The sequence below is a fragment of the Pristiophorus japonicus genome, chromosome 10 (genome assembly GCF_044704955.1).
Source record: "Pristiophorus japonicus isolate sPriJap1 chromosome 10, sPriJap1.hap1, whole genome shotgun sequence".
Taxonomy (NCBI): Eukaryota; Metazoa; Chordata; class Chondrichthyes; family Pristiophoridae; genus Pristiophorus; species Pristiophorus japonicus.
This window is the reverse complement of record NC_091986.1, coordinates 116,810,447-116,833,839: the sequence shown is the minus strand read 5'-3', so window position 1 is coordinate 116,833,839 and position 23,393 is coordinate 116,810,447. Positions and strand designations below refer to the sequence as shown.

The 23,393-nt window shown below is 44.5% G+C and overlaps 1 protein-coding gene across 2 annotated transcripts in view; it reads right to left on the bottom strand.

Moving 5' to 3' along the window:
- Positions 1-23,393, bottom strand: part of dlg2 (discs, large homolog 2 (Drosophila)) — a 1,568,664-nt gene that overhangs the window by 1,348,788 nt on the left and 196,483 nt on the right. For both annotated transcript variants that reach the window (XM_070892045.1, XM_070892046.1), the window contains exon 4: positions 17,931-18,070. In XM_070892045.1, coding sequence (XP_070748146.1) covers positions 17,931-18,070 — 140 coding nt within the window. The remainder of the gene's footprint in view (positions 1-17,930; positions 18,071-23,393) is intronic.

Sequence of the window (23,393 nt, the reverse complement as noted above, 5' to 3'; positions counted from 1 at the left end):
GCCCCCTTTTGAAGAAAAAATTCTGTTCTAAACTAGAACTGTTCTACCTGACTAGAACTGCAGAAAAAAAAATGTGGAGAATTGCGATTTCTAAAATAGTCCGTTCTCCACCAGTTGCTCCTAAAAATCAGGCGCGAATCATGTGGAAACTTGGGCCCTATGAGAGTACAAAAACAAAAGCAGCAAAGAGATAACTATCTGACAGGAGGGACATTCTGGAAGGGCTGTATAATTATTCGATTAAGGAGGTGAGTCCTCGATAACAAGCCCTGTACTTAGTCATGGTATGTAAGCAGGAGCTCTTTATAAGAATAAGTCCAGTTGCAGAGATGTTCGATGAAAAAGGAAAAGTGCTAGTTAGTTTAACATTTAATGAAGTTCTGAATTTTTGGTTCGCATTCTGAAAACCCACCCTGTAACCAACGGAATACTGTGTTTACTGAATAACTTTAGTTAAGACATGCCAGATTGATATTATCTCAAATATAATGATTGCATTAATTTTGTTCACAACATTGTATTGCCGGCACTTTCGAAGAGCAATCCAGTTAGTCCCTCACCCCCATTCTTTCCCCATATCCCTGCACATTTTCTCCTTCAAGTATTTATCCAATTCCCTTTTGAAGGCTACTATTGAATCTGTACCTTCTGTCCTATGAGGTAGTGCATTCCAAATCTTAACCACTCGTGTAAAAATGTTTTTCCTCATGTCGCCTCTGGTTCTTTTGGCAATCACCCTAAATCTGTGCCCTCTCGTTATTGACCTTTCAAATCGTAATATGCAGAAATAGTCTTATCAGTCTTTCTAGAATTGAACTCGGACGCTGGAGACCTTCTAAGCATAATTTTATTTACATTCTTCCTAGCTTCCAGCTACATCCTGAATCTCTTAAGTTGTTCCAAACTGCTTTGGACATGCTTTCATTATTTTTTTACAATGACTCAGCCTTCCCTCTGCTGGCCTTTATTTATATTACAAATGGACTGGGAAATTCCTCGGGGCTGCTCCTGTTTTGCCAGCGTTACTCTGCAAGAAGTACCGTGGTGTAATGCGGGCAAAGCAGCTTCATGGAATTTCCTGACCATTGTACTTAACCTTACAGAATGCATGGAAGAAATTATAAGAAAGTGTTTAATAAGGCTGATTTTCCTGGGTTGTCCACCAAAATGGTAAAATTTGTAGACAGGCAACCAGTAAGAAAAATATGTGCTCATTTGGAAAGCAGACTTTGTGTTCCTATAGTACTGCGCTGCAATTTCCTGTCGCACTACATTTTTCCTGAGTATGTTTGTGTCTGAACCCGGTGTTTATGCAAATCACATTTAAATTGAGGTTATAGGACGCCACTCCTGCCTAAAACCAATATTTCTACTAATCACAAGTTCAGAGTTATGGTTTGTCCTTAAAAACACAGTGCTGCATTGCAAATTATTGCTTCAACTTGCGGTTTGGAAATGTTCCACTGTAGTGCACTGCATTGTAAGCTTTATTGCTTAAAAAGAAATATACTTCTATTTGCCAACTTCAGAAAAGCGAACATAGTCCCTGTTACATATGTAAACTTGTATTTACTCTGTACAGTAACCAGAAGGCTCATCCTCTGGAGTCCCAAGAGATCCCATAATCACTTGGGAGCACAGGTATTTAAGGAGGCTTCACAGGTTGGAGAGGCACTCTGTGCGTTTTCCTGGCGCCTGAAGTGGAGATCCTGGAAAGGAGGATTGCGGCGGATGGCATCAGGCCCACCAACGCGAAGACGGAGGCAATCGAGAACGCACCGAGGCCACAGAACGTGATGGAGCTGCAGTCGTCTCTGGGACTCCTGAACTACTTTGATAACTTCTTACCGGGTCAGCACCTTGTTAGAGCCACTGCATGTCTTACTACGAAAAGAGGATGAATGGGTTTGGGGCAAAAGCCAAGAAAATGACTTTGTAAAAGCGAGAAAATTGTTATGCTCAAACAAATTGCTCGTCTTGTATGATCCATGTAAGCGTTTGGTACTAGCATGTTATGCAGCGCCATATGGCGCCGGGTGTGCATTGCAACAAGCTAATGATTTCGGGAAACTGCAACCGGTTGCTTATGCAGCTGGAAGTCTGTCTAAGGCTGAGAGAGCCTACAGCATGATTTAGAAAGAAACTTTAGCGTGTGTTTATGAGGAAAAGAAAATGCATCAATACCTGTTTGGGTAAAATTCGAATTGGAAACTGACCATAAGCCACTTATATCCCTGTTCTCCGAGAGTAAAGGGATAAATACCAATGCATCGGCCCGCATCCAGAGATGGGCGCTCACGTTGTCCGCATACAACTTCGCCATCCGCCACAGGCCAGGCACAGAAAACTGCGTCGATGCTCTCAGAAGGTTGCCATTGCTCATCATGGGGGTGGAAATGGCGGAGCCCGCAGATCTAGCAATGGCTTTGGAAGCATTTGAGAGTAAGCAATCACCCGTCACTGCCCGGCAGATCAAAACCTGGACAAGCCAGGACCCCTTATTATCTCTAGTCAAAAGCTGTGTACTTCATGGGAGCTGGTCCAGTGTCCCTGTGGAAGTGCAGGAAGAGATAAAGCCGTTCCAGCGGCGCAAAGATGAAATGTCTATACAGGCAGACTGCCTTCTGTGGGGCAATTGAGTAGTGGTCCCCAAGAAGGGCAGAGACACCTTCATCAATGACCTCCACAGTACCCACCCAGGCATCGTAATGATGAAAGTGATAGCCAAATCCCACGTGTGGTGGCTTGGTATCGATGCGGACTTAGAGTCCTGCGTTCACAGATGTAATACATGCTCGCAGTTAAGCAATGTACCCAGGGAGGCGCCACTAAGTTTATGGTCTTGGCCCTCCAAACCATGGTCTAGGGTACACGTCAACTATGTAGGCCCATTCTTGGGTAAAATGTTCCTTGTAGTTGTAGATGCGTACTCCAAGTGGATTGAATGTGAGATAATGTCGGCTAGCACGTCCGCTGCCACTACCGAAAGCCTGCGGGCCATATTTGCCATACACGGCCTACCCAATGTCCTGGTGAGCGACAACGGGCCATGTTTTACCAGTGATGAGTTCAAAGAATTCATGACCTGTAACGGGATCAAACATGTCACATCTGACCCGTTTAAACCTGCGTCCAATGGTCAGGCAGAGAGAGCAGTGCAAACCATCAAGCAAGGCTAGAAGTGGGTAACTGAAGGCTCATTGCAGACTCGCCTATCCCGAGTCCTGCTTAGCTACCGCACGAGACCCCACTCACTCACTGGGATCCCACCTGCTGAACTGCTCATGAAAAGAGCACTTAAGGCAAGGCTCCTGTTAGTTCACCCTGATTTACATGAACAGGTAGAGAGCAGGCGGCTTCAACAAAGTGCATACCATGAAAGCGCAAATGTGTCACGCGAGATTGAAATCAATGATCCTGTATTTACATTAAATTATGGACAAGGTCCCAAGTGGCTTCCCGGCACTGTCGTGGCCAAAGAGGGGAGCAGGGTTTTTTGGGTTAAACTTTCAAATGGACTCATTCACTGGAAACACTTGGACCAAATCAAACTCAGATCCACGGACCATCCTGAGCAACCCACCTTGGACCCTACCTTTTTTGATCCCCCAACATACACACCAGTGGCAACCAGCACCACGGTTGACCACGAAGCAGAACCCATCATCCACAGCAGCCCAGCAGGGCCCAACACACCAGGCAGCCCAGCGAGGGCCCAACAAATGATTCAACAACACCAGCTTTCACACCGAGACGATCAACCAGGGCAAGAAGGGCCCCAGATCGATTCACATTGTAAATAGTTACACTATTGACTTGGGGGGGGGGGAGTGTTGTTATATATGTAAACTTGTATTTACTCTGTACAGCCACCAGAGGGCTCATCCCTTGAAGTCCCAAGGGATCCCATAATCCCTTGGGAGCACAGGTATTTAAGGAGGCTTCACAGGTTGGAGAGGCACTCTGGAGACCTGCAATAAAAGATTACGGTCACACTTTACTTTGAGTTCACAGTGTTCAGTCTGACTCTTTCTCCATACACAACAGTCCCCAAAAACCTGAAACACAAAAAAAACACATACTCCTAAAATAGTCATAAATAAAAGTCTGCAATTCAGGCCACTGCTTCAAGGTGGCTGAATAAATGAAATCCCATTATATGACATTGGATTTCGGGATTTTGATTCGTATTTTGTGATCACATTCTGCAAAGATAAACAAAGATATTTTCCTTGCTCTTTTCTGCTTGGATTAATATGCAAGAGTTTTTATTATGAAGTTTACACTGAAAATTGATCGGCTCCATGCAGGCTCACCCTCATTGTAAAGAAGTCAGCATATTGATGGCCTCAACATGAACAGTATAAATAGAGACTGAAAAAAGCAAGCTATCTGTGTAAAAGGGAGATGGTTGGCAACTATATTTAGTGGAATTGAGCAGGTAGCAGTTCTTCAGGCAACAATTGGTTGTGTTTGTTAGCTTTGAGTGTCCCTTTAAGGCCTCTTGCTGTATTGCCTCCTCCTCTGTTCTATGGCTATGCGCTCAGTAGCTAGACATCACATGCATCTGACACATGGCCACCCCCTTTGCAAATGAGACTGTCCTGGAAATGCAAGCGAACTGAGCCGCTCACTCCACCCCCACCCCCTTCACCCGCACTGGGCAAAGGCTGCCCAAAAATTATAATGGAGACTTTTGCTTCACTAATAAGAATATAAGAAATAGGAGCTGGAGTAAGCCATTTGGCCCCTCGAGCCTGCTCCACCATGGCTGATCTGATCATGGACTCAGCTCCACTTCCCTGCTCACTCCACATAATCCTTTATTCCCTTATCACTCAAAAATCTGTCTATCTCCACCTTAAATATATACAATGACCCAGCCTCCACAGCTTTCTGGGGCAGAGAATTCCTCAGATTTACAACCCTCTGAGAGAAGAAATTCCTTCTCATCGCAGTTTTAAATGGGCGGCCCCTTATTCTGAGACAATGCCCCCTAGTTTTAGTTTCAACGTTTTAGTTTTTATAGCCCCAAAGCGACAACATCAACAGAAACAGTGCCGCAGAAAAATCAACGCCGGGACACTCAAAGACCGAGCTAAGAGAGCCCTATACAGCCAGCGCCTTATTGCTAACCTGCCGACCCTTGATGACCCCAAGATGCAGAGTGCCCACAGCGCTTGGTCTGCCCTCCAGGCCTCCATAACCAGTGCCTGCAACAAAATGTTCTGTCACTCAACCAGGAAACACCAGGACTGGTTTGATGAGAATGATCAGGAGATCCAAGAGATCACAAGCGCAGGGCATTTCTGAGCCTTAAACAACAACCCAACTCGGGAGCAGCAAAGCAGCATTACAGACGGCTCAAGGCTGAGGTCCAACAAAAAATCCGGGACCTAAAGAACAGATGGTGGATGGAGAAAGCATAAGAGATACAGCAGCTGGCCGACAACCATGATGTGCGAGGATTCTTCATCGCAGTCAAGTCCACCTACGGCCCAAGCACCCAAAGCCCCACCCCACTGTTGGCCAAGAACAGGGAGACACTCATCAAGGACATCGAGGCAGTTAGAACCCGCTGGAAGGAGCACTTTGAAGATCTCCTTATTCGAGACTCTGCCTTTGACATGAGTGTCCTCGATTCCAGCCCGCAGCATGCTACCCGCCAATAACTCAGCAAAACCCCAGCCCTGCACGATGTAGAAAAGGCCATCCGTCAGCTCAAGAACAAGGCACTGGGAGTGAATGGAATCCTTGCTGAGGCACTAAAGTATGGCGAAGAGGCACTATTGGCATGAATGCATGACCTCATCTTTCTCATCTGGAAGGAGGAGAGCATGCTGGGAGATCTCAGATGCAGTAATTGTGACTATCTTGAAAAAAGGGGACAAGTCTGATTGCGGCAACAAAAGAGGAATCTCTCTGTTGTCAGCCACTGGGAAAGTCATCGCTAGAATCCTCCTCAACCGTCTTCTCCCTGTGGCTGAGGAGCTCCTCCTGGAGTCACAGAGTGGATTCCGTCCACTACGGAGCACAACGGACATGATCTTTACAGTGCGACAACTGCAAGAGAAATGCAGGGAATAGCACCAACCCTTGTACATGGCCTTATTTGATCTTACAAAGGCCGTTGACACTGTTAACCGCGAGGGACTATGGAGCGTACTCCTCCGTTTCGGTTGTCACTATTATGTTTGTAATGTACCTATAAATGACTCCACGAGGCAATGTGTTGTACTCAAACTGTAGTGACCTGGTCCTTTATTCCAAACTCCAGAGTGAGGCAGCCGCATGGTGGCTCCCATTTTATACAGCCCCTGTCACCAGGGCAGGAAACCCCGGTCTCCACCAGTTGCACTCTCTAGTGGTGCCAGCATGTATATACATATACACATGTATATATTAATAGTACATCAGGTAAACAAATCTCCATCTTATACAACTGGTCAGTGACTACACAGAGTATATCTATAGTCTGCATATATAACATGACTCTCCCCCAAGTCCTTTGTGCCAATTACCTTTGCACTATGTGCTCTGGCTTAGCTCTCCCCAGACTTAAGTGACAATAGCCCTTGCACCTTGGCTGTGCTTTGGCTTGGCTCTCTCCCTGTTAATCCCCAAGTCCTTTTGCCACAACGAACGTTGGGTAGTGGTTACCAGTTTGGATGGTTCGATGATGCAGTGGAGGTTCCAGTGGGTTCTGGGTGTGATCCATGTGTGTGTCCATGGCTACGTACATCCATTTCCCCCCCCCCCCCCCCACTCCCCCACAGCGAGATCATGCAGCTAGCTCGTTACATTAACATACAGGATCAGATACAGTGCAAGTATAAAGAAAGAAAGAAAAAACATTTTTTTTTAGTTTGTATTGTGACACCTTGGTTCAGTGACTTCCATTTGTTACATTTTACGGTTGTGTGCCAGGATTGGGTAGATTGCATTCATGGATCAGTCATGGTCAGTACTGAGGTAGCAGTACAGGTATGCTAGTTCCCGAGCCACCGGACGAGGTCCTAGTCGTCTGATGGCGGTGCTACACCCACTGCTAGCGGGGTAGGCTTGGTTCGCTCACCTAGCCAGGAATCAGGGCCTTTGCCGTTGCCTAGTGGTGGGCAGAGCCACAGATGAGTGTTGCCTCTCTGTCCTCCTTTGAGGGCTGCAGAATCTTCTGTATGCTCTCTAACGATGTTGGGAACCTGCCTGTTCAAGGTCCCGTTTGGGGAACTCGTTGGTTCTGACCTTTCACTCCCGGACATGGCCGAGATAGCGACTGGGTCTGGGGCTGCACCATCTCCACCCAGGTGGTAGGCAACGGCGGCTGACTACACGTATTGGCGCCATTTTCGTTTCCAGGTCCGTGGCGAATAGTGCCATCAAGTACCTGCAGCATGGGATAGACCTGGGGCAGGGTATCAGGATCAGTACCTTCACCCTTCTGAGGTCGCTGGCTTGCTACTTTTGGGGACACGCTATTCCCGACATCTCGCAACATTTTGTTCTTTACATTCTTAATCGGTTCATTACATTGATTGCCATGCATACAATGTCTCAAGTTCAGTTGATTGCAGGTCTCCTTTAAGAGAACCCTGCCACGCCACTCTGCCTCTCGCTGCAGCAGGGACGCCATCTTGCCTCTGCCCTCGAGGTCGACTGCCTTGATCCTTCTCTCCCATGATTCTGCCACAAAAGCTGGAAGAGTGCCTGTGAATTTGATCTTCCTCCCCAGGAGTCCTGTCACTGGAGCCGGGAAGGTGCTTTTAGGTCGTTCCGGTCGGATCATTGCCACGCAGTCATGATGAATGGTCTGTGCCTCAGGTGCTGCGCTGGTCTGTTCTCTGGTACCTGGCCCAAGCGAAGGTGAGATTTTGTTCTACCTCTGAGAACGGGGGACATCGATTGCTGGAGTGAAGAAGTCTTCCCATTTCCACTGGATTTTCCCCATCCACCTTCTTCCAAGTAGCATTGGACCATCACCTGCAACAATCCACAGAGGTAACTTATGCACCATGCCATTATGGATTACACTTACATCCGCACTACCAAGGACTGGGATCAGCTCCTTGATGTAGGTGCGCAACTTTTCCTGTACTGGAACCAGCTCGGGTCGTTTTTCATTCCATAGCCTCTCAAAGGCATCCTGGCTCATCACTGACTGGCTTGCTCCCGTGTCCACTTCCATGAAGACTGGAACGCCATTTATCTCGACTTCCATCTGCACCGGAGGACAATTGGTGGTGCAGGTATACACTCCATACACTTCTTCTTGGGCTGAGCTGCCTCTCTGGCCAAATCATCATACACCCCGCTAGATTCAAAGTCATCTACCGACTCCTCTGCTAGACGGTGAGTCGTATTTCTTTTACACATACGCTGGATGTGGCCCTTCGTGTTACAGGCTTTGCATACGTACTCAGCAAACTGACACTGGTGAGCCCTTTGGTTTCCTCCGCAACACCAGTATGGTGCTACTCGATTAGCACCCCTCGGCGGACTCTGAGTTCTGGAACCCTGAGGTCTGTGCTCTCTATCCTGAGCAGAGCCACGTTCTACAGTCTTGCCTGTGAAAGGCACCATTCTGTGTACAGTACTTGCCAGGTTTGAGTCCACAGGATGAATAATTTGCTTGGTGCTGCAGGTTGAGGTCATGAACGCTTGACTGATGCTGATGATTTTCTGCAGGTTGACTGTGGTGTTGGCAGATAATAGCTTGTGAAGGAGGCCCTCCTGGCCAATTCCTAAAACGACGATGTCTCTCAATGCTTCGTTGAGATGCGTGCCAAAATCACATGGTGCCGCAAGTCTCCTGAGGTCAGCAGCATATTTTGCAATCTCCTGGTCCTCAGGTCTGCGGTGAGTGTAGAATCTGTGCCTGGCCGTGAGGATGCTCTCTTTTGGTTTTAGTTGGTCATGAATTAGTTCAGTCAGCTCATCGTATATCTTATCCTTGACCTTCGTGGGTGCCAGCAAGTCCCTGACGAGGCAGTAGACCTCGGGCCCAGAACTGGTCAGCAGTATAGCCTTGCGCTTCTCCGCCAATGTGTCCGTCTCCCCTGCCAGAAATATAGCGCGAGCCTTTCCGTGAAAGCATCCCAATCATCACCCTCTGCGAAGTCTTTTAGTGTGCCAAAGGTAGCCATAATCGCGTGAAAGTCCGTATTCTCGTTGCCAGTTATTATGTTTGTAATGTACCGATGAATGACTCCACAAGGCAATGTGTTGTACTCAAACTGTAGTGACCTTGGTCCTTTATTCCAAACTCCAGAGTGAGGCAGCCGCATGGTGGCTCTACTTTTATACAGCCCCTGCCACAGGGCAAGAAACCCCGGTCTCCACCAGTTGCACCCTCTAGTGGTGCCAACATGTATATACACAGTGTAAACCTTATTGATAGTACATCAGTTAAACAAGTCTTCATCTTATGCAACAATACAGTGACTACACAGAGAGTATATCTATAGTCTGCATATATAACAGCCCCCAAAAGTTTGTCGCTATCCTCTGCCTGCTCCACGATGGCAGGCAAGCCGTGATCCTGACCAACGGATCCACCACATACCCAATCAACGTCCGAACTGGGGTCAAGCAGGGCTGCGTCATTACGCCAACCCTCTTCTCGATCTTCCTCGCTACAATGTTCCACCTCACACTCAACAAACTACCTGCTGGAGTGGAACTAAACGACAGGACCAGTGGGAATTTGTTCAACCTTCGATGCCTCCAAGCCAGATCCAAGACCGTCCCGTCCTCTGTCATCGAACTACAGTACGCGGACGACGCTTGCGTCTGCGCACATTCAGAGGCTGAACTCCAAGTCATCGTCAACATCTTCACCGAGGCAAACGAAAGCTTGGGCCTTACACTAAACATCCATAAGACAAAGATCCTCCACCAACCTGACCCCGCCATAAAGCACTGCTCCCCAGTCATCAAGATCCACGGCGCGGCCCTGAACAACATGGACCACTTTCCATACCTCAGGAGCCTAGTAACAGCAAGGGAAGACATCGGCAATGAGGTCCAACACCACTTCCAGTGCGCCAGCGCAGCCTTCGGCCGCCTGAGGAAGAGAGTGTTCGAAGATCAGGCCCTCAAATCTGGCACTGAGCTTATGGTCTACAGGGCTGTAGTGATACCCGCCATCCTGTATGGCTCAGAGACATGAACCAAATACAGTAGGCACCTCAAATCGCTGGAGAAATACCAACAACGATGCCTTCGCAAGATCCTGCAAATCCCCTGGGAGGACAAACGCACCAACATCAGTGCTCTCAATCAGGCCAACATCCCCAGCATCGAAGCACTGACCACACTCGACCAGCTCCGTTGGGTGGGCCACATTGTCCACATGCCGGACACAAGACTTCCAAAGCAAGCGCTCTACTTGGAACTCCTACATGGCAAGCGAGCCCCAGGTGGGCAGAGGAAACGTTTCAAGGACATGCTCAAAGCCTCCTTGATAAAGTGCAACATCCCCACCGACATCTGGGAGTCCCTGGCCAAAGACTTCCCTAAGTGGAGGAAGAGCATCCGGGATGGCGCTAAGCACCTCGGGTCTTGTCACCGAGAGCATTTAGAAAACAAGCGCAGGTGGCAGAAGGAGCATGCGGCAAACCAGACTCCCTATCCAACGTTTCCTCCAACAACTGTCTGTCCCACCTGTGACAGAGACTGTAATTACCGTATTGGACTGCTCAGTCACCTGAGAACTCATTTTTACAGTGGAAGCAAGTCTTCCTCAATTTCAAGGGACTGCCTATGATGACGATGAGTTTTAGTTTCCCTACGAGTGGAAATATCTCTGCATCCACCTTGTCGAGCCCTCTCATTATTTTGTATGTTTCGATAAGATCACATCCCATTCTTCTGAACTCCAATGAGTATAGACGCAACCTACTCAACCTATCTTCATCAGTCAACACCCTTATCTCCAGAATAAATCTAGTGAATCTTCACTGAACAGCCTCCAATGCAAGTATATCCTTCCTTAAATATGGAGGCCAAAACTGCACGCTGTACTCTAGATGTGGCCTCACCAATACAGTTGTAGCAGGACTTCTCTGCTTTTATACTCTATCCCCCTTGCAATAAAGGCCAACATTCCATTTGCTTCCTGATTACTTGCTGTACCTGCATACTAACTTTTTGTGTTTCATGCATAAGGACCCCCAGGTCTCTCTGTACTGCAGCACTTTGCAATTTTTCTCCATTTAAATTATAATTTGCTTTTCCATTTGTTCTGCCAAAGTGGATAACGTCATATTTTCCCACATTATAGTCCATCTACCAAATTTTTGCCTACTCATTTAGCCTGTCTATATCTCTTTGCAGATTTTTTGTGTCCTCCTCAAAATTTGCTTTCCCACCTATCTTTGTATCATCAGCAAACTTGGCTACATTACATTCGGTCCCTTCATCCAAGTAATCAAAATAGTTGAGGCCCTAGCACCGATCACTGTGGCACCCTACCAGTTACTGTTTGCCAACCGGAAAATGACCCATTTATCCCGATTCTCTGTTTTCTGTTAACCAATCCTCTATCCACGCTAATATATTACCCCCAACCCCGTGAACTTTTATCTTCTGCAGTAACCTTTCTTGTGGCATCTTATCGAATGCCTTCAGGAAATCTAAATACACCACATCCACTAGTTCCCCCTGATCCACCCTACTCGTTACATCCTCAAAGAACTCAAGCAAATTTGTTAAACATGATTTCCCTTTCATAGAACCATGCTGACTCTGCTTGATTGAATTATGCTTTTCCTACTACTGCTACTTTATGCTACTGCTTCCTTAATAATGGACTCCAGCATGTTCACAACGACAGATGTTAGGCTAACTGGTCTATAGTTTCCTGCTTTCTGTCTGCCTCCTTTTTTAAATAGGGGCGTTACATTTGCGGTTTTCCAATCCGCTGTGACCTCCCCAAATCCGGAGAATTTTGGTAGATTACAACCAATACATCCACTATCTCTGCAAGCCACTTCTTTTAAGACCCTAAGATGCAAGCCATCGGGTCCAGGAGACTTGTCCGTCTTTAGTTCCATTATTTTACCGAGTACAACTTCTGTAATGATAGTAATTGTATTAATGTCTTGGGACTTACAGGGAAGGATAAAGAAAAAAAGGGACGCTTATGTCATATACCAATGGCTAAATACTATAGAATCGTTAGAGGAATAGAAAGTTAAAAGGCAAAATTAAAAAGGATATTAGGAATGCTAAGAGAGAGCACGAAAAATTCTTGGCTAGTAAAATTTAGGAAAACCCTAAGATGTTCTATCAATATATTAAGAGTAAGAGGGTAACTAAAGAAAGGGTCGGGCCTATTAGAGACCATGAGGGTAATCTTTGTGTGGAGGCGGAAAATGTTGGTAAGGTTCTTAATGAATACTTTGCATCTGTTTTCACAAAGGAAAGGAGCAATGTAGATACTGCTATCGAGGAGGAGTGTGATATTCTGGATGAAATAAATATAGTGAGAGAGGAAGTATTAAGGGGTTTAGCAACTTTGAAAGTGGATAAGTCCCCAGGCCCGGATGAAATGCATCCTAGGCTGTTGAGCGAAGTAAAAGAGGAAATATCAGAGGCCTTGACCATCACTTTCCAGTCCTCTCTGGATTTGGGCATGGTGCCGGAGGATTGGCGGACTGCTAATGTAGTACCCTTGTTTAAGAAGGGAGAAAGGGATCGGCCGAGTAATTACAGGCCTGTCAGCCTAACCTCAGTGGTGGGAAAATTATTGGAAAAAATCCTGAAAGACAGGCTAAATCTACATTTGGAAAGGCAAGGATTAACTAGGTACAGTCAGCATGGATTTGTTAAGGAAAGATCATGTTTGACTACCGTGATTGAAGTTTTTGAGGAGGTAACCAAGAGGGTCGATGAGGGTAGTGCGTACGAGGCAGTGTATATGGACTTTAGCAAAGCTTTTGATAAGGTCCCACATGGTAGACTGGTCATGAAGGTTAAAGCCCATGGGATCCAGGGCAAAGTGGCTAGTTGGATCCAAAATTGGTTTTGAGGTGGGAAGCAAAGGGTAATGGTTGATGGATTTATTTGTAACTGGAAGGATATTTCTAGTGGGGTTCCACAGGGCTCAGTACTGGGTCCCTTGCTTTTTGTGGTATATATCAACGATTTAGATTTGAATATAGGGAGTATGATTAAGAAGTTTGCAGACGACACTAAAATTGGCTGTGTGGTTGATAATGAAAAGGAAAGTCATGGGCTGCAGGAGGATATCAATCTACTGGATTTAGATTTCCAGAAGGCATAAATAAGATGCCACAAGAAAGGTTACTGCAGAAGATAAAAGTTCATGGGGTTGGAGGTAATATATTAGCGTGGATAGAGGATTGGTTACTGCAAATGCAATTTAATTCAGAGAAGTGTGAGGTCATGCACTTTGGGAGGGCTAATAAGGAAGGGGTATACATATTAAGCGGAAAGCCACTTCATAGTGTAGATGAACAAAGGGACCTTGGAGTGCTTGTCCACAGATCCCTGAAAGTAGCAGGCCAGGTGGATAAGGTGGTTAAGAAGGCATATGGAATGCTTGCCTTTATTGGCCGAGGTATAGAATATAAGAGCAGGGAGGTTATGCTTAAATTGTATAATACATTGGTTAAGCCACAGCAGGAGTACTGCGTGTAGTTCTGGTCGCTGTATTATAGGAAGGACGTGATTGCACTAGAGAGGGTGCAGAGGAGATTTACTAGGATGCTGCCTGAAATGGAGAATTTTAGTTACCAGGACAGATTGGATAGGCTGGGTTTGTTCTCATTGGAACAGAGGAGGTTGAGAGACCTCATTGAGGTTTACAAAATATTGAGGGACCTGGACATAGTGGATAGTAAGGGCCTATTTCCATTGGTGGAGGGGTCTATTATGAGGGGCACAGTTTTAAGGTAGTTGGTAGAAGGTTTAGAGGGGATTTCGGGGGGGGGGGAGGCTTCTTTACGCAGAGAGTTGTGGGGATTTGGAACTCATTGCCTAGAAGAGTGGTGGATGCAGAAACCCTCACCACTTTTAAGAGATGGTTGGATAGGCACTTAAAGTGCCGTAACCTGCAGGGTTATGGACCTAGAGCTGGTAATTGGGATTAAACTGGATAACCTCTTGTTGGCTGGCACAGATATAATGGTAAATACTGCAGAGAATTGAATATGGCCAGGGTGATCTCCTGGACTAGTTTCAATCACCTGGATGGGTTGGAGAGGAATTTTCCCAGATTTTTTTCCTGGGTTTTTATCTGGTTTTTGACTCTCCCAGGAGATCACATGGCTCCGGTTGAGGTGGAGTGTAGAATATTTAAGTGTAAGGAGTGTCGCAGTTGTGTGGGGCGGACTGGTTGGGCGCTCTTTACCTTTCCGCCATTGTTCATTGTTCATAGGTTTATATGTAACCTTCAGGGCTGCTGACCGAGGGCCATGCGGCTCTTTGTCGGCCGGAGCGAACACGATGGGCCGAAATGGCCTCCTTCTGCACTGTAAATTTCTATGTTTCTATGTTTCTATTAAGTTCCTCCCTCCCTATAGCCCTTTGATTATCCACTATTGGGATGTTTTTTATGTCTTCTAACGTGAAGACCGATACAAAATATTTGTTCAAAGTCTCCGCCATTTCCATGTTCCCCATTATTAATTCCCCAGTCTCATCCTCTAGGGGACCAACATTTACTTTAGCCACTCTTTTCCTTTTTATGTACCTGTAGAAACTCTTACTATCTGTTTTTATATTTCATGCTAGTTTACTTTCTTAATCTATCTTCCCTCTCTTTATTATTTTTTTAGTCGTTCTTTGCTGGCTTTTAAAAGTTTCCCAATCCTGTGGCCTCCCACTAATCTTGGGCACATTCTCTGCCTTTATTTTTAATTTGATTCCATCCCTTATTTCCTTAGTTAGCCACAGATGGTTATCCCTTCTCTTACAGTCTTTCCTTCACATTGAGAAATGTTTTTGTGAAGAATTATGAAATATATCTCCTTAAATATCTGCCACTACTAATCAACCATCCCACACTTTAATCTATTTTCCCAGTCCACTTTAACCAACTCTGCCTTCATACCTTTGTAGTTTCCTTTATTTATGCTTAGGACACTGCTTTGAGATCCAACTTTCTCACCCTCCAACTGAATTTGAAATGCAATCATGTTATGATCACTCACTCAAAACACAATCTAAGATAGCTTGCTTCCTAGTTGGTTCTGCAATGTACTGTTCAAGGAAACTATCCTGGATACACTCTATGAACTCTTCCTCAAGGCTATCCTGGCCAATTTGCTTTGTCCAATCAATATGAAGGTTAAAATCGCCCATGATTATTGCCGTTCCTTTTTTACAAGCCTCCATTATTTCTTGATTTATATTCCGTTCAACAGTGTAGCTACTGTTAGGCGGTCTATAGACTATGCCCATCTGTGACTTTTTCCCCTTATTATTCCTTATCTCCACCCAAAATATCTATTTTACAACAATCTGATTATTCTATAATTGTAGTGTGGGAGTGTGGATTCAATTAAATCAATTCAGTGGTCAATAAAAGTTGATTTTAACCATTTTCAGGTTACATCTATACCTATTTGAAGGAAACAGTGAGTATCGAGGAAGGGGTTTTGACGAACCCACAAACACAATGGTCCAATATGGCAAGGCTAATATTTATGTGAAAATGCCACAGCAACTCCAAGCAAGGGCAGATGCACGATTAAATACGGAAATCGAAAACTCGCTATCAGTGATGCGCCGTTCCACCATTAGCTTTGTGAAAATGGCATCTTGCTATCTGGCTTACCATTGAGTGATGTGAAGTTACTGAACTTTCAATGCAGCTACAAAGTAAATTTGACACAGAAAGTTAAGACAATTCATTTCAAGTCTAAGTACCCTTCTAACAGCGTTATAAGTGTTGATTAAAATTAACTATTACAAATGTGAAGTCTCATTTCTTTCGGTTTTAAATGTTGATGGATATTTCTTTTAATTAAAATTAATTTTTCTTTACATTTTCTTTCTGTCTCTCTTTTCTCTAATCTTTCTTTCCCTCTCCATACCTGGTTTGATATTGAATTCACCATTCTAACTTATACTTCCTTCTCATTCCTTGGGCTGTTCATTTCACTTTATCCAAGATTTTGTGGTCAACAGCAAACGAACAGTGCTCACCATTCATTACACATACTTGCTCACAGACTTTCTGTGGCTGGAAGAAAGAGGAAGGGAAGAAGAATTATGTACTTTTGTTGTAACATGTAGTCACTGTTGTAGTGCACTATAGCTTCACACTGTTGTAGTATAGCTTCACTTATATTGTGCCTGCACAATGGCATATGTGTGTCCAACTGGTGGGGCTTACACTCCCAAAGAATCTCAATTGGTTTAAAAATAAATTTGGCATATTGGGCAGATCAGCCCCCCCAGGCCAGTAGGAACATTGACTGGGTTGGGATGGGAGGAGCCGTAACTGCCAGGATCGCATTCTGAGGAATTTTATAGCCAGAGGGTGGATGGGGTTATCTAATCTGTCAGCCTTGGCTCAGTGATAGTACTCTCACCTCTGAGTCAGAAGGCTGTGGGTTTAAGTCCCACTCCAGAGACTAGAGTACATAGCTCACGCTGAAAGGTTCATGCAGTACTGAGGAATTGCTGCAGTCAGAGGTGCCATCTTTTGGATGAGACGTTAAACCGAGGTCCCGTCTGCCTTCTCAATAGATGCAAAAAATACCATAGCACCATTCCAAGAAGGGCAAGTGAGTTCTCCCAGTGTCCTACCCAATACTTATGCCTCAACATGACTAAGAAACAGATTATCTGGTCATTATTTCATTGCAGGTGGTGAGACCTTGCTGTATGCAAATTGGTGCTGCATTACATTATAATAGTGACTACACTTCAAAAGGTACCTCATTGGCTGTAAAGTGTTTGGGATGTCCTGAGGTCGTGAAAGGTGTTATATAATGCAGGTTCATTCTTTAAGATTTACATACCAGCAATGACTGTCTCTTTCCAAGAGTTTGCTGGTAAAAGCTGGAACAGCTGGAGACTCTTTTAAACAGTTCAACACTGTCTGTATATAGTTTTTATACAAATTGCTGATTGTGCTGTACAGTAACATGCCTTTATTTTTGTTTGTTGGAATTATTTTATTGTAAAGAAATCTAGACAGTAGTTTAGCCTTTAAAAAGTGACCTAATGTCATGTTTTCTGTAATTTGAAGAAGAGACAAATGGGCATCTCATGTACTAAAAGAAAAAAAAGCCTTGCATTTATATTGCGCCTTTCACAGCCTCAGGACATCTTAAGGCACTTTACAGACAATGAAATACTTACTTTTTTGAAGTGTAGTCACTGGTAGTATTAGAAAACGCAGCTGCCAATTTGCACACAGCAAGCTCCCATAAACAGTAATGTGATAGTGACCAGATAATCTGTTTTAGTGATGTTGATTGAGGGTTAAATATTGGCCAGGACACCAGGGTTAACTCCCCTGCACTTCTTCGAAATACTGCCAAGGGATGTTTTACATCCATTTGAGAGGGCTGACATCTCATCCAAAAGACAGCACCTCCGACAGTGCAACACACCCTCAGTATTGCACTGGAATGTCAACCTAGATTTCTGTACTCAAGTCTCTGGAGTGGGATTTGAACCCACAACGGGATTTGAATCCACAACCTTCTGACATAGAGGCGAGAGTGCTACCAATGACGGACATAACTAAACTTACTCTCCAGTAAGTAAGTTACTATGATCAAGGATAATCACCTTCACTAATCTTTTGCTTTCCAACAAGAAAGCACAAAATGAATATGCTATAATCCCATTCTACTATTGCAGAATAAAGGCAGAATATTATACAATGATTTAAAGGAACTGTCCAATGAGTTTTCGTATAAAAAAAAACTAAGGATGTTAAACTTCCTTACCTCTGAAACTCTTTTTTGGGTGACCGCCATAGGAGAATTTGTCCCTTCCCATTGTTCTACTACTTGGTTAACTTCAGCAGTTTTCTGTTCAAAACTTGTGTGTGTGTTGAGTAATGTTACCTCGTAGAATTCTTGGATATCTGAAAACAAAAAAAACAAAGCATTCCTTTGAAAAATAGCATGAAGTAGTGAAAAAAAGTTATCGAAATTTTCTGCAACTTGGATTCAAAAAGCACAAACATATTTTGACACAATTTACTTCAGATACTACGAGGTCCAAAAGTGATGTTTAAATAATTTATTGATAACAGAATGATGTATTTCTGCATTTTAAAAAAATTAATTTATGGGGTAAGGGCATTGCTGACACATTTATCATCCATCCTTAATTGCCCTTGAGAAAGTGGTGGTGAGTCGCTTTGTTGAACCGCTGCAGTCTGTGTGGTGAAGGTACCCCCACAGTGCTGTTAGAGAGGGAGTTCCAGGATTTTGACCCAGCAACAACCAAGGAATGGCAATATATTTCCACGTCAGGTTGGTGTGAGACTTGGAGGGGAACTTGGAGGTGATGGTGTTCCCATGTGCCTGCTGCCCTTGTGCTACTAGGTGGTAGTGGTCACAGGTTTAGGAGGTGCTGTCGAAGAAGCTTTGGCGAGTTGCTGCAGTGCATCTTGTAGATGGTACACAGTGTAGCCACTGTGCACTGGTGATGGAGGGAGTGAATGTTTAAGGTGGTGGATGGGGTGCCAATCAAGCGGGCTGCTTTGTCCTAGATGATGTCAAGCTTCTTGAGTGTTGTTGGAGCTGCACTCATTCAGGCAAGTGGAGAGTATTCCATCACACTCCTGACCTGTGCCTTGTAGATGGTGTCAAGGTGTCAGGGGATGAATCAATCGCTGCAAAATACTCAGCTTCTGCCCTGCTCTTGAAGCCACAGTATTTATGTAGCTGGTCCAGTTAAGATTATGGTCAATGGTGAACCCCAGGATGTTGATGGTGGGGGATTCACTGTGGCAATCCTGTTGAATATCAAGGGGAGGTGGCTAGATTCTCTGGTTGGAGATGGTATTTGCCTGGTACTTTTGGTGGCACTAATTTTACTTGCCACTTAACAGGCCAAGCCTGAATGTATTCCAGGTCTTGCTGCAAGCAGGCACCACCTGCTTCATTATCTGAGGAGTTGCGAATGGAACTAAACACTGTGCAATCATCAGCAAACATCCCCACTTCTGACCTAATAATGGGGGGCGGGGGGGGCGGCGTTGAAGAGAAAGGTGTTTGATGAAGCAGCAAGGAATGTCTGCAGCGATGTCCTGGGGCTGTGATGATTGACCTCCAATGACCACAACTATCTTCCTTTGTGCTAGGTATGACTCCAGCCAGTGGAGGGTTTTCCCCCTGATTCCGACTGACATCAATCTTACTGGGGCTCCTTCATGCCACACTCAGTCACCTCATCTCTACATTTCAGTTCTTTTGTCCATGTTTGGACTAAGGGTATAATGAGGCCTGGAGTGAAATGGTCCTGGCGGATCCCAAACTGAGCACTGATGAGCAGGTTATTGGTGAATAAGTGCCACTCCATAGCCCTGTCGACAACACAATCCATCACCTTGCTGATGATTAAGAGTGACTGATGGGTTGGTAATTGGCCCCATTGTATTTGTCTTGTTTTTTGTGGACTGAGCATACCGAGGTAATTTTGTTGGATAGATGCCAATGTTGTAACTGTACTGAAACAGCTTGGCTAGAGGCACAGCTAGTTCTGGAGCAAAAGTCTTCAGCACTACAGCCGGGATGTTGTCGGGGTCCATAGTCTTTGTTGTATCCAGTGCACTCAATCGTTTCTTGATATCTCGTGGAGTAAATCGAATTGGCTGAAGTCTGGTTTCTGTGATTGTGGGGACTTCAGGCGGAGGCCAAGATGTATCATTCACTTGGCACTTCTGGATGAAGATGGTTGCAAACGCTTTAGCCTTATCTTTTGCACTCGTGTGCTGCGCTCTGCCATCATTGAGGATGGGGCTGTTCATGGAGCCTCCTCCTCCCATTTGTTATTTAATTTTCCACCACCATTCACGACTGGATGTGGCAGGACTGCAGAGCCTTGATCTGATCCATTGGTTTTGGAATCACTTAGCTCTTTCTAAAGCATGCTGCTTCACTGTTTAACATGCCTTTAGTCCTATTTTGTAGCATCATCAGGTTGGCACCTCATTTTTAGATATGCCTGGTGCAGCACCTGGCATGCTCTTCTGCACTCCTCATTGAAACAAGGTTGGTCCTCTGCCTTGAAGGTAATGTTAGACTGAGGGATATGGCAGGCCATGAGATTATGGACTGTCGTGGAATACAATTCTGCTGCTGATGATGGCCCACAGCGCCTCTTGGATGCCCAGTTTTGAGCTGCTAGATCTGTTCTGGATCTATCCTGTTCAGCATGGTGCTAGTACTACACAACATGATGGAAGTTGCCCTCAGTGTGAAGACCGGATTTCATCTCCACAGGACATTACAGTGAGAATTGATACCAATACAGTCATGGACAGATAGATTGGGGAGATCAAGATCAAGTTGGTTTTTCCCTCATGTTGGTTCTCTCACCGTCTGCCGCGGGCCCAGTCTGGCAGTTATCTCGGCCAACTTGGTCAGTAGTGGTGCTACCGAGCTACTCTTGGTGATGGACATTGAAGTACCCCACCCAGAGTGTATTATGTGCCCTTCCTACTCTCAATACTTCTTCCAAGTGGTGTTCAACATGGAGGAGTACTGATTCATCAACTGAGGAAGGGCAGTATGTGGTAATTAGCAGGAGGTTTCCTTGCCCATCATATTTAATGCCATGAGACTTCATGGGGTCTGGAATCAATGTTGAGGGCTTCCAGGGCCTCCCGATTGTATACCACTGTGCCGTCACCTCCGGTGGGTCTGTCCTATCAGTAGGACAGGACATACCCAAGGATAGTGTTGGAGGAGTCTGGGGCGTTAGCTGAAAGATATGATTCTGTGAGTATGACTATGTCAGGCTGTTGCTTGACTAGTCTGTAGGACAGCTCTCCCAATTTATGTGCCAAGATGTTAGTGAGGAGGACTTTGCAGGGTTGGCTGGGCTGGGTGTGCTTTTGTTGTATCCCAATCTGGTGCCTAGGTCGATACCTGTGATCCGTCCGGTTTCATTTTTAGGATAGTTCTTTGCAGTAGTTTGATACAACTGAGTTGTTTGCTAGGACATTTAGAGCGCAGTTGAGTCAACCACATTGCTGTGGGTCTAGAGTCACATATAGGCCAGACTAGGTAAGAGCGGCAGATTTCCTTCCCTTAAAGACATTACTGAACTGACAATTGGTGAACCGGTGATATTTATGACAATTTACGTTATTGATACTAGCATTTATTTATTGAATTAACTGAATTTAAATTCCACAGCTGCTGCGGTGGGATTTGAACATGTCTCCCGGTCATAACACCAAGTCTCTGGATTACTTGTGCAGTAACATAACCACTGTTACCATTCTTATCTATTAAGAATGCAACAAAACCAGAAAGAATGATCATTTGGCTCATTTGGAAAATTTTATCACAAATTTCCAAATGAGCTAAATGATTGTCTGTTGCTTCATAATCCCTCAAGGAAGGTAATAAAATACTGTGGCCCGGAATTTGCAGTCAGCAGCGAAGCGACAGCGCTCGCCACTGACCTTGAAGAAAACTGCCCACAAAGATCTAGCAATTTCTCAGCTATCCCAACCATTGTTTGAATCTAGCGCCAAATCAAGCGAATTCTAAGTGCCCAGCAACAATGAGGTCATCAAGCTGGCTAAGCAGCCAATCATATTGAAGAATTCTTAGACAGCAAACCAGGAAGCAAAATGCACAAATTCTAATTTACTTTTTATAAATTTTAGAGACTGAAATAAAGATTGGGACATAAACATATGATTAAGATATATGCTGAAATATCAAACAAAATGTAAAAAAATATATTACATTAAAAACTTGTAATTCTTAATCATATGAATGGAAAAATTTGGCATTCTACAAATATAAAATTAGTTTTTCAGAGCAGTTGTTCAGCAGTCAGTGCACTGTTAAAACCTAGTTACTTCTCTTTCAACAAGGCTTAAAGTTTTAGGATTTTTTTTAATAGTGATATTCCATCCTAAAAGGGGAAGTTTTCGTCTTTATATGTGATTTTAACGGAGTGCAGACTCAGGGAAGTTCCACAGTGCAACCTGTGGAGGAGCAGTAAATGACTGACTGCAACTTCAGGTGTCCGCATCAATCTGTGCATGCGTTAAATCCTGAGGTTGTGCTCAGTTTCGGAGGGGTAATAATGGCGAATGTTGACAGTTTTGCCATCATTACCACCGCAACAGCCGGGTCAATATTAAATATTTTCAGCACTACGGGTACATCTCTTTTGGCTTTGCTCACAGGTGGTCCTGAAACGAAAGTATGACTTCTGATGTTTACAGTGGTTCCAACTGCAGCCTAAACATAACTGTTTGCCCATCGTTTTAGCAAATTTACTGAAGCAATATATCACATAACTGACAAGTAGTAAAATATTACACACTGTACAAATACTGGAATATACAAGGCTTCACAATTATATTTGTAAATCTATTTAGCTACCATTTTAGAAAATTTGTTTAAGATGCTCATAACTTGGTTAGTTCATCCCTCCCAAAGAACTCTAAAGCCTGACTTTGAGCTGACATACCTGACAGGAACTGGACGCCAGTTTTAAACCGAGTCTGATTTTACTTTCCATTGAAGACAATGGATTTGTAGTTCTGTCTGAACCCACTGCTGGCGTAGTGCTGCACCAGGATGGTTTTCTCAATGTCAAGACCCCAATGAGCAGCACCTTGAATAGCAGGTCATTCATTGTGCATCAGGACTGAGACCTTGGCCACAATATCCAAGCTCAGCATCAAAACATCTCATACACAACTCCCTCCAATAACTAACACAATTAGCCCCACCCCGCAATTCAAGGGCATAAAAACCAGTATCTTAACTAACACTTCACCAGAATTTTTATTTAATGATTTAAAATATGTACAACTGCTAAATTCCCATCTGTCATCTCAACAACGATAATGGAGCCAAATTAATTCATTCCACTGTTGTGGTTCTGAACAAGCCTGGCTGAATCAGTCATCTATATCCTTTTCTGTGTCAAGCTACTCGTGGCATTGTCTATCCAGAGCTTCTTTTGTCTTCCTCTGTACCTCTGTATGTAGGACCACAAAAGATATTCCAGCTGTTTCCATTCTTGAATCACGCCCAAACCATCGCAGTCACCTTTCTTGGATCTTCTGTATTAGCATTGTTTCTTGTCCTAGCCATGCATTTATATCATTCTTCATTGTTTGCATCCTGGACACTCATAGTATTCCCCTCAACCAACTTATCTCTGCTGTTGGTATCTTTTGCTCATCAACTTTTCTCCTGTTC